At 45.1% G+C, this 13,657-nt stretch overlaps 1 protein-coding gene across 1 annotated transcript in view; it reads left to right on the top strand.

Moving 5' to 3' along the window:
- The first annotated feature begins 59 nt into the window (after nt 1-59).
- The window catches only part of Pdia3 (protein disulfide isomerase family A, member 3), a 25,714-nt gene continuing 12,116 nt past the window's right edge, over nt 60-13,657 (top strand). Inside the window, exons 1-3 of the mRNA XM_013010178.1 lie at nt 60-444; nt 11,719-11,797; nt 12,838-12,955. Coding sequence (XP_012865632.1) covers nt 278-444; nt 11,719-11,797; nt 12,838-12,955 — 364 coding nt within the window. The 5' untranslated portion in view covers nt 60-277. The remainder of the gene's footprint in view (nt 445-11,718; nt 11,798-12,837; nt 12,956-13,657) is intronic.

Here is a 13,657-nt window from a genome sequence, read left to right as displayed (position 1 = left end):
CCAATCAGCGGCTGCCACACTGCGGCCGGAGCCGGGTTTAGGGGGTTGGGACGTCCGGCTGCAGGTCCGCCTGGGCCAGACGCGGGAGCGCGAGGCAGCGAGTTCGTGGTCGCCGGCCCGACCTTCGTCGATCCCTCCTCACCCCCCCCTCCCTTCGCCGGAGCCTTCGTTTTCATTTCATTTTTTATTATTTTTACTTCTTTTTCTTCCCCGACCTCCCCTCCCCCGGCCGTTTCCCACCCCCGGTCCCGGTTCCTCCCCCGGTCGCCTGGCCGCCATGCGCCTCCGTCATCTAGCGCTGTTCTCGGTCGTGGCGCTGCTTCTCGCCGAGGCCCGCCACGCCGCTGCCTCTGACGTGCTGGAACTCACCGACGACAACTTCGAGAGTCGCGTCTCGGACACGGGCTCCGCGGGCCTCATGCTCGTCGAGTTCTTCGCTCCATGGTGAGGCCGCCGCTCCAGGCCTGGGCCCGGGGGAGGGAAGAGTCTGCTGGGGTCCCCCGGGCCGGGCGCGCGAACGGTTGGGCCTACGCCGCTCCAGAGCCCTCCACACTATTCCAACGTGTCTGTCCTCCCCACCCCATCCACCATCCCTGGGGATCCGGAGGTGCGGGGCCGGGGGGGGGGTGCGCCACCCACTCAGGAAGGGAAACCTCGGGGCTCCTCTCCCACCAGGCCGCATCCTTTTCACCAGGCACTTCCTATTTGCTGAGGGTTTCACCATCTCGGCCCCCACCCCACCCCACCCGGCTCCCGGCGATGTGTTATCTTACTCAGTTCTTCAGGTGACTCAGTGTACTCGATCCCGGCCTGCTATCCGAAAGCCTTAATAGGAAAGAGAATGTAACCCTCAAGTGTGGAGGTCCTGGGAACGCTCAGGGTATTTCCTTTCGTCCTGACTCCCTGCACCACCACCACCACCCCCCTTTCACCCCACGCCCCACTGCCTGTTGGTTTCAAGCCAAGGTCACTCAGTAGCTGCAGAATGGTCATGAGTGCTTTTTCTTGATGCACACAATTATTATTGTTATTGTCCATGGGTAGTGCCCCATTAAACCTGGAGAGGTCTCTGTCACAAACCAAAACGCTGGGTGCCTTAGGAATTATTCCATCAGGGGGCTGGGAAGGTGGCTCAGTGGTAGAGTGCTTGCCTTGCATGCCTGAGGCCCTGGGTTCGATTCCTCAGCACCACATAAGCAAAAAGAAAAAAGCCGGAAGTGGCGCTGTGGCTCAAGTGGTAGAGCGCTAGCCTTGAGCTGAAGAGCTGAGGGACAGCGCCCAGGCCCCACAACCGGAACCCCCCCCCCCAAAAAAAGGAATCATTCCATCAGAGTCCGCCCTGATTGTCATAGTTCATGAAAATGACCAGAAAATGACTCTTCATTCCCCCACCTCCACCCCACAAACAAGTAAACAATGTTGAGAGAAATAACTTCACTTCTGAGTATCCTAACCTAACAAAATGTGAGCTCCTTAGAGAGCAGAACTACTTCAGAATAGAAATCTGTTTTCTTTACAAGGCATGACAAATAGGATTTCTGGCCCTGCCAGCCTGAGTGGTGATGATAATGTCCAAACTATTCCAACAGCACACTTAATTATTTTAACACTTGGAATAGCTCAGTAGATCATGATAATTGCAGTACTGAATTTTTTTCCTTTCTGGCACAGTGACCCTTAGCTAAAAACTGATTTCAAAAGTATTAGATTTTTTTTAATTATTTTTTTTAAGTGTCAGGGCTGGGAAGGTAGCTCAGTGGTAGAGCGCTTGCCTTGCATGCATTAGGCCCTGGGTGTGATTCCTCAGCACCATTTAAGCAGAAAAAGCCAGAAGTGGCGCTGTGGTGTGGCTTTAGTGATAGAGCGCTAGCCTTAAGCTGAAGAGCTGAGGGACAGCCCAGGCCCAGAGTTCAGGCCTCATGACCTACCCTTCCCCCCCCCCAAAAAAAAAAAAAAAAGTGTCTTTAAGTCTTATTTTTGACTCTGGGCTTCACTCTTCTAGCCCATCTGATTTGTCCAGGGTCATGCCCCAAAACTCCTGGGAAGGACTACCTGACTCAGAAGGATATGCAAAAGGCAGCAAGTTGGGTTTTAACAGATTTTGTGTCCTGGCATCGCTGTGGCTAACTGGCAGTATTGGTTACACATTATGTAGTCTCCCTACATCTCAGAAACTCATTCTTGCTTAGAAAGTCTTTCCAGTTACGTAACTATACTGTTACATGAGGGGGAGACAATGACTAGGACTTCTTGGACTAAAAGGGGTCATACAGCAGTTTAAAGAGGAATTGCTAGCCTGGTGCTGATGGCTCATGCCTGTAATTGTAGCTAGTCAGGAGGCTGAGACCTGAGGATTGCAGTTCAAAGCCAGCCTGGACAGTAAAGTCTGTGAGACATGTCCAGTTAGTTACAGAAAAAGCCAGAAGTGGCGCTGTAGCTCAAGTGGTAGAGCTCTAGCCTTGAGCAAAAGGAGCTTAGGGAGAGTATGCAGGCTTGGGAGTTCAAGGCCCAGCACCAGCAAAAAAAAAAAAAAAAAAAAGGAATTGCTGGAGAAATGTGTTCTGTTAGATTTGGTTTAAAGCAGAATTAGGGTTAAGGATGTTGTGCAAGACCCCGAGTTTAATTCCCAGTACTGGAAGAAGGCAGGGAGAAACAACTAAGGCTTGTGTGTGTATACCTGTACTTGTACCATTCAGGGTCTGGGCACTGTCCTTAATCCTTTTTGCTCAAGACCATACTTGTGGATAATTGTAGGTAAGAGTCTCACAGGCTTTCCCACCCAGCTGGCTGCGAACCAGGATCCTCAGATCTCAGTCTCCTGAGTAGCTAGATGACAGGTACTAGCTACCAGCACCTGTCTTAAGGGCATTCTTTTCTACATTTTATTTATTTATTTTTTGCCCAGACCAGGCTCAAATTTGTGATCCTCAGGCTTGCACCACCAAATCCAGCTGGTCTTGTCTACTTTAAATTGGCCCCCATGCTGTCCTACATATTCCGTCATGCATTAAACTGTTCCAAGAATTGGGTAGATTTCTGCTGTGGTGTCTCCTTTCTGGTGGTTAGAAGATAAGGCCATCCTCTGTAATTCCAGCAAGAAATATCAGTTTTCAGAATGACCAATCTGAAGTTTAGGAAGTCTGTTGATAAGGTGTTTAATTTCTATACATTGAACTGCTTTTATTAACATGTCAGCTGGGAAATGTTTTTCAACTGCTGTTTTGCACAGATTAGGCATACTATTCTTGTCAGGAACAGTTCAAGAATCAAATTCAAATTGGCTTATTTTGTTCTGTGCACATTCTTTTTCTCTTCTTAAGGTTTTATCCCCTTGTGTGTTTTTTTTTTTTGTTTTTGTTTTTGGTCTTTGGTGCTAATACTTGAACTTGAACTCCAGGCCTCATGCTGCTCTGGCTTTGTTTTTTTTTTTTTTTTGGTCGGTCGTGGGGCTTGAACTCTGGGCCTGGGCGCTGACCCTCAGCTTTTCAGCTCAAGGAGAGCGCTCTACAACTTGAGCTACAGTGCCACTTCCGGTTTTCTGGTGGTTTATTGAAGATAGGAGTCTCACGGTCTCTCCTGCCCGGGCTGGCTTTGAACCTCGATCCTCAGATCTCAGCCTCCTGAGTAGCTAGGATTACAGGGGTGAGCCACCAGCGCCTGGCTTGCTCTGGCTTTGTGACTCAAAGTTTGTAAGCCATCACTTGAGCCACACCTCCACTTCCTGCTGATTAGTTGGAGGTAAGAGAGTCATGGACTTTTCTGCCTGGACTGGTTTCAAACCTGGATCTTTGGATTTGTCTCACTGGTAGCTAGGATTACAGGCATGAGCCACAAGTGCCTAGCCCCTACTTTTAATACATTTAAGATTTCTTTGTAGTGTACTATCTTATGAAGTTAATTATATATTTAGAAAGATAGGATTTTTGTTAATTTCTCTGGGGATTAAATTTCAAGACTTTTTTTTTTTTTGTCGGTTGTGGGGCTTGAACTCTGGGCCTGGGCGCTGTCCTTCAGCTCAAGGCAAGCGCTCTACCACTTGAGCTACAGCGCCACTTCCAGTTTTCTGGTGGTTTATTGGAGATAGGAGTCTCACGGTCTCTCCTGCCCTGGCTGGCTTTGAACCGCGATCCTCAGATCTCAGCCTCCTGAGTAGCTAGGATTACAGGCGTGAGCCACCAGCGCCCGGCTTAAATTTCAAGACTTAAATTTTGGGGGCTAGGAAGGTGGCTCAGTGGTAGAGTGCTTGCTTCGCATGCATGAGGCTCTGGGTTCAATTCCTTAGCACCATATAAACAGTAAAAGCTGGAAGTGGCACGAAAGATTTAAATTTTTGTGATAACTTCTAGAAGATTTTAAGATTTCATCTCTATAGTACTGGGGATTGAAGCAATGTTGGCCTTAGGCTCTACAGTGAGTCACATTCTCAGCAGTGTGCTGACAGTGTAATAAAATTTGACTTTTCAGGAGGCTGAGATCTGAGGGGTGTGGTTTGAAGCCAGCCTAGAAAGAAGAAACTTTGCTTTTTTCTTTTTGGCCAGTCCTGAGGCTTGAACTATGGATCTAGGCATTGACCCTGAGCTTCTTTTGCTCAAGGCTAGCACTCTACCACTTGAGCCATAATGCTGCTTCTGGCTTTTTCTGTTTTTCTGGTACTGAGGAATCAAACCCAGAGCTTCATGCATGCTAGGCAAACACTCTACCACTAAGCCACATTCCCAGTCTATGTGAGACTTTTTTTGGGGGGGGGGTTCCAGTCGTGAGGTCTGAACTCTGGGCCTGGGTGCTGTCCCTCAGCTCTTCAGCTCAAGGCTGGCATGCTACCACTTGAGCCATAGCACCACTTCTGGCTTTTTTTTTTCCTGCTTATGTGGTGCAGAGGAATCGAACCCAGGGCCTCATGCATGCAAGGCAAGCGCTCTACCACTGAGCCACCTTCCCAGCCCCTATGTTAACCAACAAAAAGCCAGATGTGGAGCTGTAGCTCAAGTGGTAGAATGCCGGACTGAGGGAAAAGTTATATAAATAAGTTATAGCTGATGCCTGGCTATAAATAATATTTAATACAGTGTTTCTAAAGGATAGAAAAAGACTGTGAAGCCAGGATCTGGTTGTCCATACATATAGTATAGTCCTAGCTGCTCAATAGGCTAAGACCCAGATGATTTATGTTTCAAAGGCAGGTTGGGCAGAAAAGTCCCCAAGACTCATCTCCAGTTAACCAGCAAAATGCCAGGATTGGGGTGTGTGGCTCAAGTGGTAAAATGCTAAATGTGAGCAAAAAAGCCTAGTGATAGTGTAAGGCTCTTGACTTCAAGCCCCAGTACACACAAAAAAACAGGAAAAGAGGAGAACAAAAAGACTAGGGGCTGTGTACTTGTGAGGCTGACTGAAGCAGAAAGGTCACCAAAAAAAGCCAGGCACTGGTGGCACACACCTATAATCCCAACTACTCAGGAGGCTGAGATCTGAGGATCCTCGTTTGAAGTCAGCCTGGGCAGGAAAGTACGTGAAACTTTTTTTTTCGGTTGGTCATGGGGCTTGAACTCTGGGCCTGGGTGCAAGTCTCATGTACTTTCCTGCCTGGGCTGACAATCCTCAGATCTCAGCCTCCTGAGTAGCTAGGATTACAGGCATGACCTACTGGCGCCCAGCCCCTGAAACTCTTTATCTCCAGTAAGTTACTCAGAAAAGGAAGTGGCACTGTGGTTCAAGTGATAGAATGCCAGCCTTTAGCACCAAAGTTCAGGGACAGTAGCCAGTCCCAGGACTGGAAAAAGAAAAAAAAAAAGGAATGGTGATGCATGGCTCGAGTGTAGAACACTGAAAAGCTTGAGCATGAGAATCTAAATTCAGACCTCAGTACATTTTTTTTTTTTTTTTTGGGTCCGGTCGTGGGGCCTGAACTCTGGGCTTGGGCGCTGTCCCTCAGCTCTTCAGCTCAAGGCTAGTGCTCTACCACTTGAGCCACAGCACCACTTCCGGCTTTTTTCTTATGTGGTGCCGAAGAATCGAACCCAGGGCCTCGAGCATACAAGGCAAGTGCTCTACCACTGAGCCACCTTCCCAGCCCACATTTTAATTTTTTTAATTTAATTTAATTTTTGTGGGTCATGGGGTTTGAATGCCGTCCCTCAGCTCTTCAGCTCAAGGCTAGCACTCTACCACTTGAGCTACAGGGCCACTTCCGGTTTTCTGATGGTTTATTATAGATTAGAGTTTCATGGACTTTCCTGCCCAGGCTGGCTTTGAGCTGAGCTGCTCAGATCTCAGCCTCCTGAGTAGCTAGGATTATAGGCATGAGCCATCAGCACCTGGCTCAGTAAAATTTTAAAAAAGAAAAGGACAATTTGGCTGAGTTAGTGCATGCCTGTCATTCCAACTAATTGGTGGCAGTTACAAGGATTTTGGGTTAAAAAGTTAGATGCCATCTTTTTTTTTTGATGGGAGCTGTCCTTCAACTCTTCAGCTCAAGGCTAATGCTCTACCACTTGAGCCACAGTGCCACTTCCGACTTTTTCTGCTTATGTAGTGCCCAGGATTCAAACCCAGGGCTTCATGCATGCTAGGCAAGCACTTTACCACTAACCCACATTCCCAACCAATTCCTAAGCTTTTGTGCTCAAGGCTAATGCTCTGCCTCTTGAACTACCTTCCATTTTCTAGTGGTTAATTGGAGATAATAGTCTCAAGGACTTTATTGCCTGGGCTGGCTTCAAATCACAATCTTCAGATCTCAGCCTCCTGATTAGGATTACAGGCATGTAAGCCACCTGCACCTGGCTTGAGTGATTCCATCTTAACACCATGCCTGTAATCCCAGCTTTGTGGAAAATGTTGGTAGGATTGCTTTATTAAGGCCAGCCCTAGGCAACTCTATAAGACCCTGTCTGAAAAATAGCCTAAAGCAAAAAGCATCAGCCTACCAAGTGTGAGACCCTGCTTTCAAACCCTAGTACTAACAAGAAAAAAAAGTTTTTGCATAGTATAAAATGAAATATTTAATAATTTATACATGTTCTTATTTCCCTTCTGCCCCCTATTCTTTCAACATGATTTAGTTTGCAAGTTACTTTTACTAAATATTAAGCTTCTGATTGTTGAGTGAATATATGTTAGAATTCATTATCATCTGCTAGATTGCTACGTGCTGTTCTGAGAGAGAGTGGATTCTTGTTTTAATATTGTCTAGGGATAGGTAAAAGAGGTTGTGGTAAATCTTGATGGGTCTCTAACTCCTGATGTCCTTAAAAGTCCATTTCACTTGAATTCCTGATTGAAAAGGGTAGTTTCTGCCAGCTTTGTTGGAGCTCTCTTGTGCATTTGTTGGCCAACAGTGGCTTTTGGTCTGGGCCTTGTGGCTTATACGCACCTACTTTATTCCCAGATTTCATAGGAATTTACCAGGCAGATTTTGTGTGTGTGTGTGTGAAAGTTACTGAGTTTAAACTCAGTCTTGGGCTTGCTAGCCAGTCATTCTGCCTCGTAAGCCGCATCCCTGGCTCCTTTTACTTTAATAGGGTGTACTTGTGTGCACGCACCAGTACTGGGGCTTGAACTCTGGGCCCCATCCTTTTGCTTAGTTTTTTCCCTCAAGGCTTCAAGTGCTTCACCACTTAACAACACCTACTTCTGGCTTTCTGGCTTTTTTTTTTTTTTTTTTTTTTGGGTCCGGTCGTGGGGCCTGAACTCTGGGCCTGGGCGCTGTCCCTCAGCTCTTCAGCTCAAGGCTAGCACTCTACCACTTGAGCCACAGCGCCACTTCCGGCTTTTTTCTTTTTTCTTATGTGGTGCTGAGGAATCGAACCCAGGGCCTTGAGCATGCAAGGCAAGCGCTCTACCACTGAGCCACCTTCCCAGCCCTTTCTGGCTTTTTTTGGTGCCAGTCTGGGGCTTGAACTCAGGGCCTAGGTGTTGTCCCTGATCTTTTTCTGCTCAAGGCTAGTGTTCTACCACTTTGAGCCACAGCGACACTTCTACTTTTCTGGTGGTTAATTGGAGATAAGAGTCTCATGGACTTTACTGCCTGGGCTGGCTTGGAACCGCAATCTTCAGGTCTCAGCTTCGTGAGTAGCTAGGATTACAGGAGTGAGCCACCTGCACCTGGTGGCATCATGAATATTTTTAATGTGCTTATAGAGCTGACAAATTTTATACATGATGTATTAGCCTTAACGGTTACCACAAATTAACAAAGAGCACACCTGTAACTCTAGTACCTTTGAGGCTGAGGCAGGGATATCATAAGTCAAGGCTTGACATGAGATCCTGTCTAAAGATGGTAAAAATGTCAGCAGAAATCTCTATTTTGTTTATTCTCATTTCTGCCACACTGGTCCAGTTTTTCATTATCTGCCCATGGTAAATAAATTATCTCCTATGAGGCTTTGGTTCTTGCTGCTGCTGCTTTTTCCTTTCCTATAAATTACTGTCTGGTGGAGTCATAATGCACATATGTGTGCATTTATCCCTGAAAACAAAAGCTTTCTTACATCTCTAAAGGCACCTATTATTTTCTATATCCAAAATACCTCACCTTTTTCTTTCTGAACTTGAACCTAATTAAGGGCCCAGTCTAACCTCTTACTGCTATGTAACTCATGCCTATAAGTTTTCAAGAGGACCACAATTGGAGATCTCCTGGTAAAAAAAATTAGCAAGACCCCATTCCAACAAACAAGCCAGGTGTGGTCACATCTGTAATCCCAGCTAGGTAATTGGGAACATCACAGTATGAGACTAATAAGGTATTGGTGGCTCATGCCTCTATTCCCAGCTAGTCAGGAGGCTGAGATATGAGGATCACAGTTTGAAACCAGCCTGGGCAGAAAAGTCCCCATGTGGCTCAAAGTGTTAAAACACTAGCCTTGAGCAAAAAGAGATCAGAGACAGTGCCCAAGTTCTGCATTCAGGCCCCACAACCATAAAAACAAAACAAAACCCAGTATATCTGAAACCTTTTTTGAACCTCTTCCCCATCCATCTTGAATTTGTGTTTCGACATTGGTCCATTATCATTTTCATAAATATATACATGACCCTGCATTGTGTGGTATTAGGCTTTTTTCCCTGCCTGTGTTCCTTTGTCAAACTTTGGTAATTTTTAAATAAGACTCCTGAAGACTAAAGAGCCTATAATAAATCTTACAGTTTTTTTTTTGTCAGTCATGGGGCCTGAACTCTGGGCCTGGGCGCTGTCCCTCAGCTCTTTAGCTCAAGGCTAGCTCTCTACCACTTGAGCTACAATGCCACTTCTGTTTTTGTTTGTTTTGTTTTTTTAATGTGGTGCTGAGGAATTGAACCTAGGGCCTCATGCATGCAAGGCAAGCGCTCTACCACTGAGCCACCTTCCAGGCCCTTTTATAGTTCTTGTCTTAAAATATTTCCTAGTTACTAACCATTCATTACTTGATAGGATAAGTTGAGACTACTGACTGTGAAATCTATCAGCTCATATTTCTTCCTTGTTCTTTTTCTTCTTTGTCTTTTCTGTTTGTCTGGAGAGAGGTTACAAAACTCCTCAAGCTTCTCAGAGTGATCCCTTTGCAATTCATTGGCTTTTGAAAAGAGGATGTGCAGCTGATGCTAACTGTGCTTTGATAAGAGAATATTTTACACCCCCAGCTGCATGTACAGTGCACCTGTGGGACTGTTTGGACTTTCTGGGTATTGGAGCAGGTGCTTCTGCTGGCCCTCTGGGAATAGTATTCTTGTTTATGTTTTTAATTAGTTCTTTTGGCCAGGTGACTATAAAAATCAGACTTTGATCTTAACTGTATCAACTGTGTTGAACTCAGTTTGGGGGAAAAAAAGGCTGTCAGTAAGCTGCTAGAGTACATTTCATTCCACTACTTCCTCAACTAGGACTTCTGCCCATAGATCCATAGTGAAAAATTGGAGAAAAATTACTTGATGTTGATGTGTTTTTCTTGTTTTTAGCAATCCTGAGGATTAAACTAAGGGCCTTGTACTTGCAAGGCAAAGTCTCTATTATTTCAGCCACATTTCCATCCCATTGATTAGTTTTAGTTAGGGTCTCACTTTATGCTCAGGCCTGCCTGGACTGTAACCTTTTTTTTATTCTGGCAGTGTTGGGGATTGAATTCATGTTCTTTCACATGGTAGACAAGCTTTCTACTACCAAGCTACATACTCCCTCAATCAGATAATTCTAGGAACTACTATATTAGGTCTTGATTTTTTTAAGGAAAAATGCATCTTTGGGAAATGTTACCAGAATTACTGATTTTTTATTTTTATTTTTTGCCAGTCCTAGGGCTTGAACTCAGGGCCTAGGCACTGGTCCTGAGCTTCTTTTGCTCAAGGCTAGCACTCTACCACTGCCACTTGAGCCATAGTGCCACTTTTGGCTTTTTCTGTTTATGTGGTACTGAGAAATCGAACCCAGGACTTCATGCATGTTAGGCAAGCCCTCTACCACTAAGCCACATTCCCAGCCCTGATATTTTATTCTTTGTTTTAGCCTTACTAATTGTTCAAAAAGACATGAGCCCTTTCCCTCATTAATGTGGAATATACTTTTATGTTCCGAGAGCTCCGGTTTACTTAGCAATAATGATACTGTTTTTTGTTTTTGTTTTGTCGGTTGTGGGGCTTTAACTCTGGGCTTGGGTGCTGTCCCTGCACTCTTCAGCTCAAGGAGAGCACTCTATCACTTGAGCCACAGTGCCACTTCCAGTTTTCTAGTGGTTTATTGGAGATAAGCATCTCACAGACTTTCCTGCCTGGGCTGGCTTTGAACTGTGATCCTCAGATCTCAGCGTCTTGATAAGCCAGGATTACAGGCATGAACCACCAGTGCCTGGCTATCAATAATGATATTGTTAAAGTTATGTTCTTCCTTTTGGAAGCGTAGTTCAGTGGAAGTATGACTCAGGTGTAATGCATGCCTACAATCCCAGTTACACAGGAGGCTGAGGCAGTTTCAAGTTTTGCATGTTCAAAGCCAGCCTGGGCAACTTCAGTCCAATCTCAAAAATCTAACAGGACTGAGAGATGGGAGATGGGCTTGATGTTGTACACCTGTAAGCCTAACATTTAAGAGACTGAGACAGGAGGATTACAAGTTCAAGGCCAAACCTTAGGTCAAAAAAAGGTGGAAAGCCACCCACTGGTGGCTCACACTTGTAATCCTAGCTACTCAGGAGGCTGAGATCTGATGATCATGGTTCAAAGCCAACCCAGGCAGTAAAGTCCAAGGGACTTAATCTCCAGTTAACCACTAGACTACCAGAAGCGGTGCTGTGGCTCAAAGTGGTAGAGCTCTAGTCTTGAGCAAAAGAGCTCAGGAACAGTGCCCAGACCTGAGTTCAAGCCCCACAACTGATACCTCCCCTGCAAAAAAAAAAAAAAAGTGGAAACCCAGGCACCAGTGGATCATGCCAGTAACCCTAGCTACTTATCCTAGCTGAGATGTAAGGGTCACAATTCAAAACCAGCCTGGGCAGGAAAGTCCGTAAGACTTATCTCCAGTTAACTACCACAAAAGCTGGAAGTGGAGCTATGGTTCCTAGTAGTAGAGTACTAGCATGGAGCAAAAACACTCAAGAACAGTGCTGGGGCCCTGAGTTCAAGCACAAACAAAAAGGAGGATGAATGGGGGCATGGAAGATAATTGAATTTGAGACTTTTTTCCTAGAGACAACATTAGCAGATTTGTAGGATTAGTCAACCTAAGGATTTGGCTCTCTCTTGATATAGGTGTGGACACTGCAAGAGGCTTGCTCCTGAATATGAAGCTGCAGCCACCAGATTAAAAGGAATAGTCCCATTAGCAAAGGTGAGTACAGAGCCACTCAACCAAAGGATATGAAGTATTCTAAAGAGTAGCTGTAAGTTTAACAATTTATGCTGCTCTTAAGTGCTAAGAACAGTGAAGACTAGTTCCTGAGGAAATGTACACCTTGCCTTTGGCATTACTTGTAATGAACAGAATATTAAAACTAATGAAATTGCCAGGTGCTGGTGGTTCATGCCAGTAATCTTAGCTGCTTAGGAGGCTGAAATCTGAGGATCACAGTTTGAAGCCCGCCTTGCCAGGAAAGTCCATGAAACTTTTAACCAATTAACCACCAAAAAGCTGGAAGTGGAGGTATGGCTCATGTAGTCGTGTGCCAGCCATGACTGAAGAAACTGAGCAAGATCATGAGTTTGTGTGCACATGCTCACACACACACACACACACACACACACATCTCATTGTTAAGAATTGAATGGACTTTTGCTGTTTTTCTTTCTTTTTTCCCCCTTGTTTGTTCATTTACCTGTCTTTGAGAGTGTAAAGGGGACAGAAGGGGAGGGACAAGAGTCTCCCGGGGACTTTGCTGCCGGTAGTATAGCTCAGCCTGAGTAGTGATCCTAGCTCATGAGGAACTAGGATTATAGGCAGTGCCTGGCAGCAGTTTATTCTTTTTGTTGTTGGTGGTGGTGATCATTTAAATACTTTGAGCATTTTGGCATTTTGTATGAAACCATGGATTTTGAATGGGGCTTGAACTCTGGGCCTGGGCTCTGTCCCTCAGCTCTTCAGCTGAAGGTTGTACTCCGCTTTTTTTTTTTTTTTAATTTTTTTGTCATGGGGCTTGAACTCTGGGTTTGGGCGTTGTCCTTGTGCTCTTCAGCTCAAGGTAAGCGTTCTACCACTTGAACCACAACGCCACTTCCGGTTTTCTGGTGGTTTATTGGAGATAAGAATCTTACAGACTTTCCTACCCGGACTGGCTTTGAACTTTAATTCTGAGGCAGTTATTTGAGGAATACAGAAAAAACTTGCAACAGGGATTTTGATAACAGTAGTTTCTATGGGCCTTCAATCTGTAGGTTGACTGCACTGCCAACACGAACACCTGTAATAAGTATGGAGTCAGTGGCTATCCAACCCTGAAGATATTCAGAGATGGTGAAGAAGCAGGTGCTTATGACGGGCCTCGGACTGCTGGTAAGGATCCTGGATTATATCCTGCAAACCTAATTTATTTTTTTTCCATTTCATTATTTTTGATGCAGTTTTACTATTTAGCCTAATCTGGCCTCCAACTGTCTATGGGTCATTTTGTTGGTGGAGGGTGGCTGGGCAGTACTGGGGTTTGAACTCAGGGCCTTGACCTTGCTAGGTAGATGCTCTACCATTTGCGCCATGTGTCCTAGGCTTTTCTGTTTCTAGTTGTTTAGATAAGGTCTCATGTTATGTCTGGGCTGACCTGGATTGTGATTGTCCTCCTCAAGTAATTAAGTACTTTGTTTTTTTTTGTAGTAGAAACATGAAAATGTGTTTTTCTACCTAAAATACTTACAGTGTTTAAAAAAAACCTCCTAAGAGGTCAGTTTGGTTGCTAACAAATCTTTATACATGAATAGGTTGTGTAAGTATTAGAGAAAGTACTTTGAAATGGATAGAAGCTTAGGTATTTCTTCATCTCAAGTTTACTGAATACCTTCTCTGTGCCAGATACTTGATAATGATAAATCAGGCTGAATGTCAGTAGCTCGCATGTGTAATCCTAGGTACTTGGGAGGCTGAGGCCCAAGAATTGAGGTTGGAAGCCAGACTGAGCAAGAAAGTCTGTGAGACTCCAATTAAACACCACAAAAGTGGCTCAAGTATTAAAGTGTCAATCAATCTTTTTTTTTTTTTTTTTTT

The sequence above is a fragment of the Dipodomys ordii genome, unplaced genomic scaffold (assembly GCF_000151885.1).
Source record: "Dipodomys ordii isolate 6190 unplaced genomic scaffold, Dord_2.0 Scaffold11, whole genome shotgun sequence".
Taxonomy (NCBI): domain Eukaryota; kingdom Metazoa; phylum Chordata; class Mammalia; order Rodentia; family Heteromyidae; genus Dipodomys; species Dipodomys ordii.
Note: the sequence above shows the minus strand (reverse complement) of the source record. Positions and strands in the feature narration are given on the sequence as shown.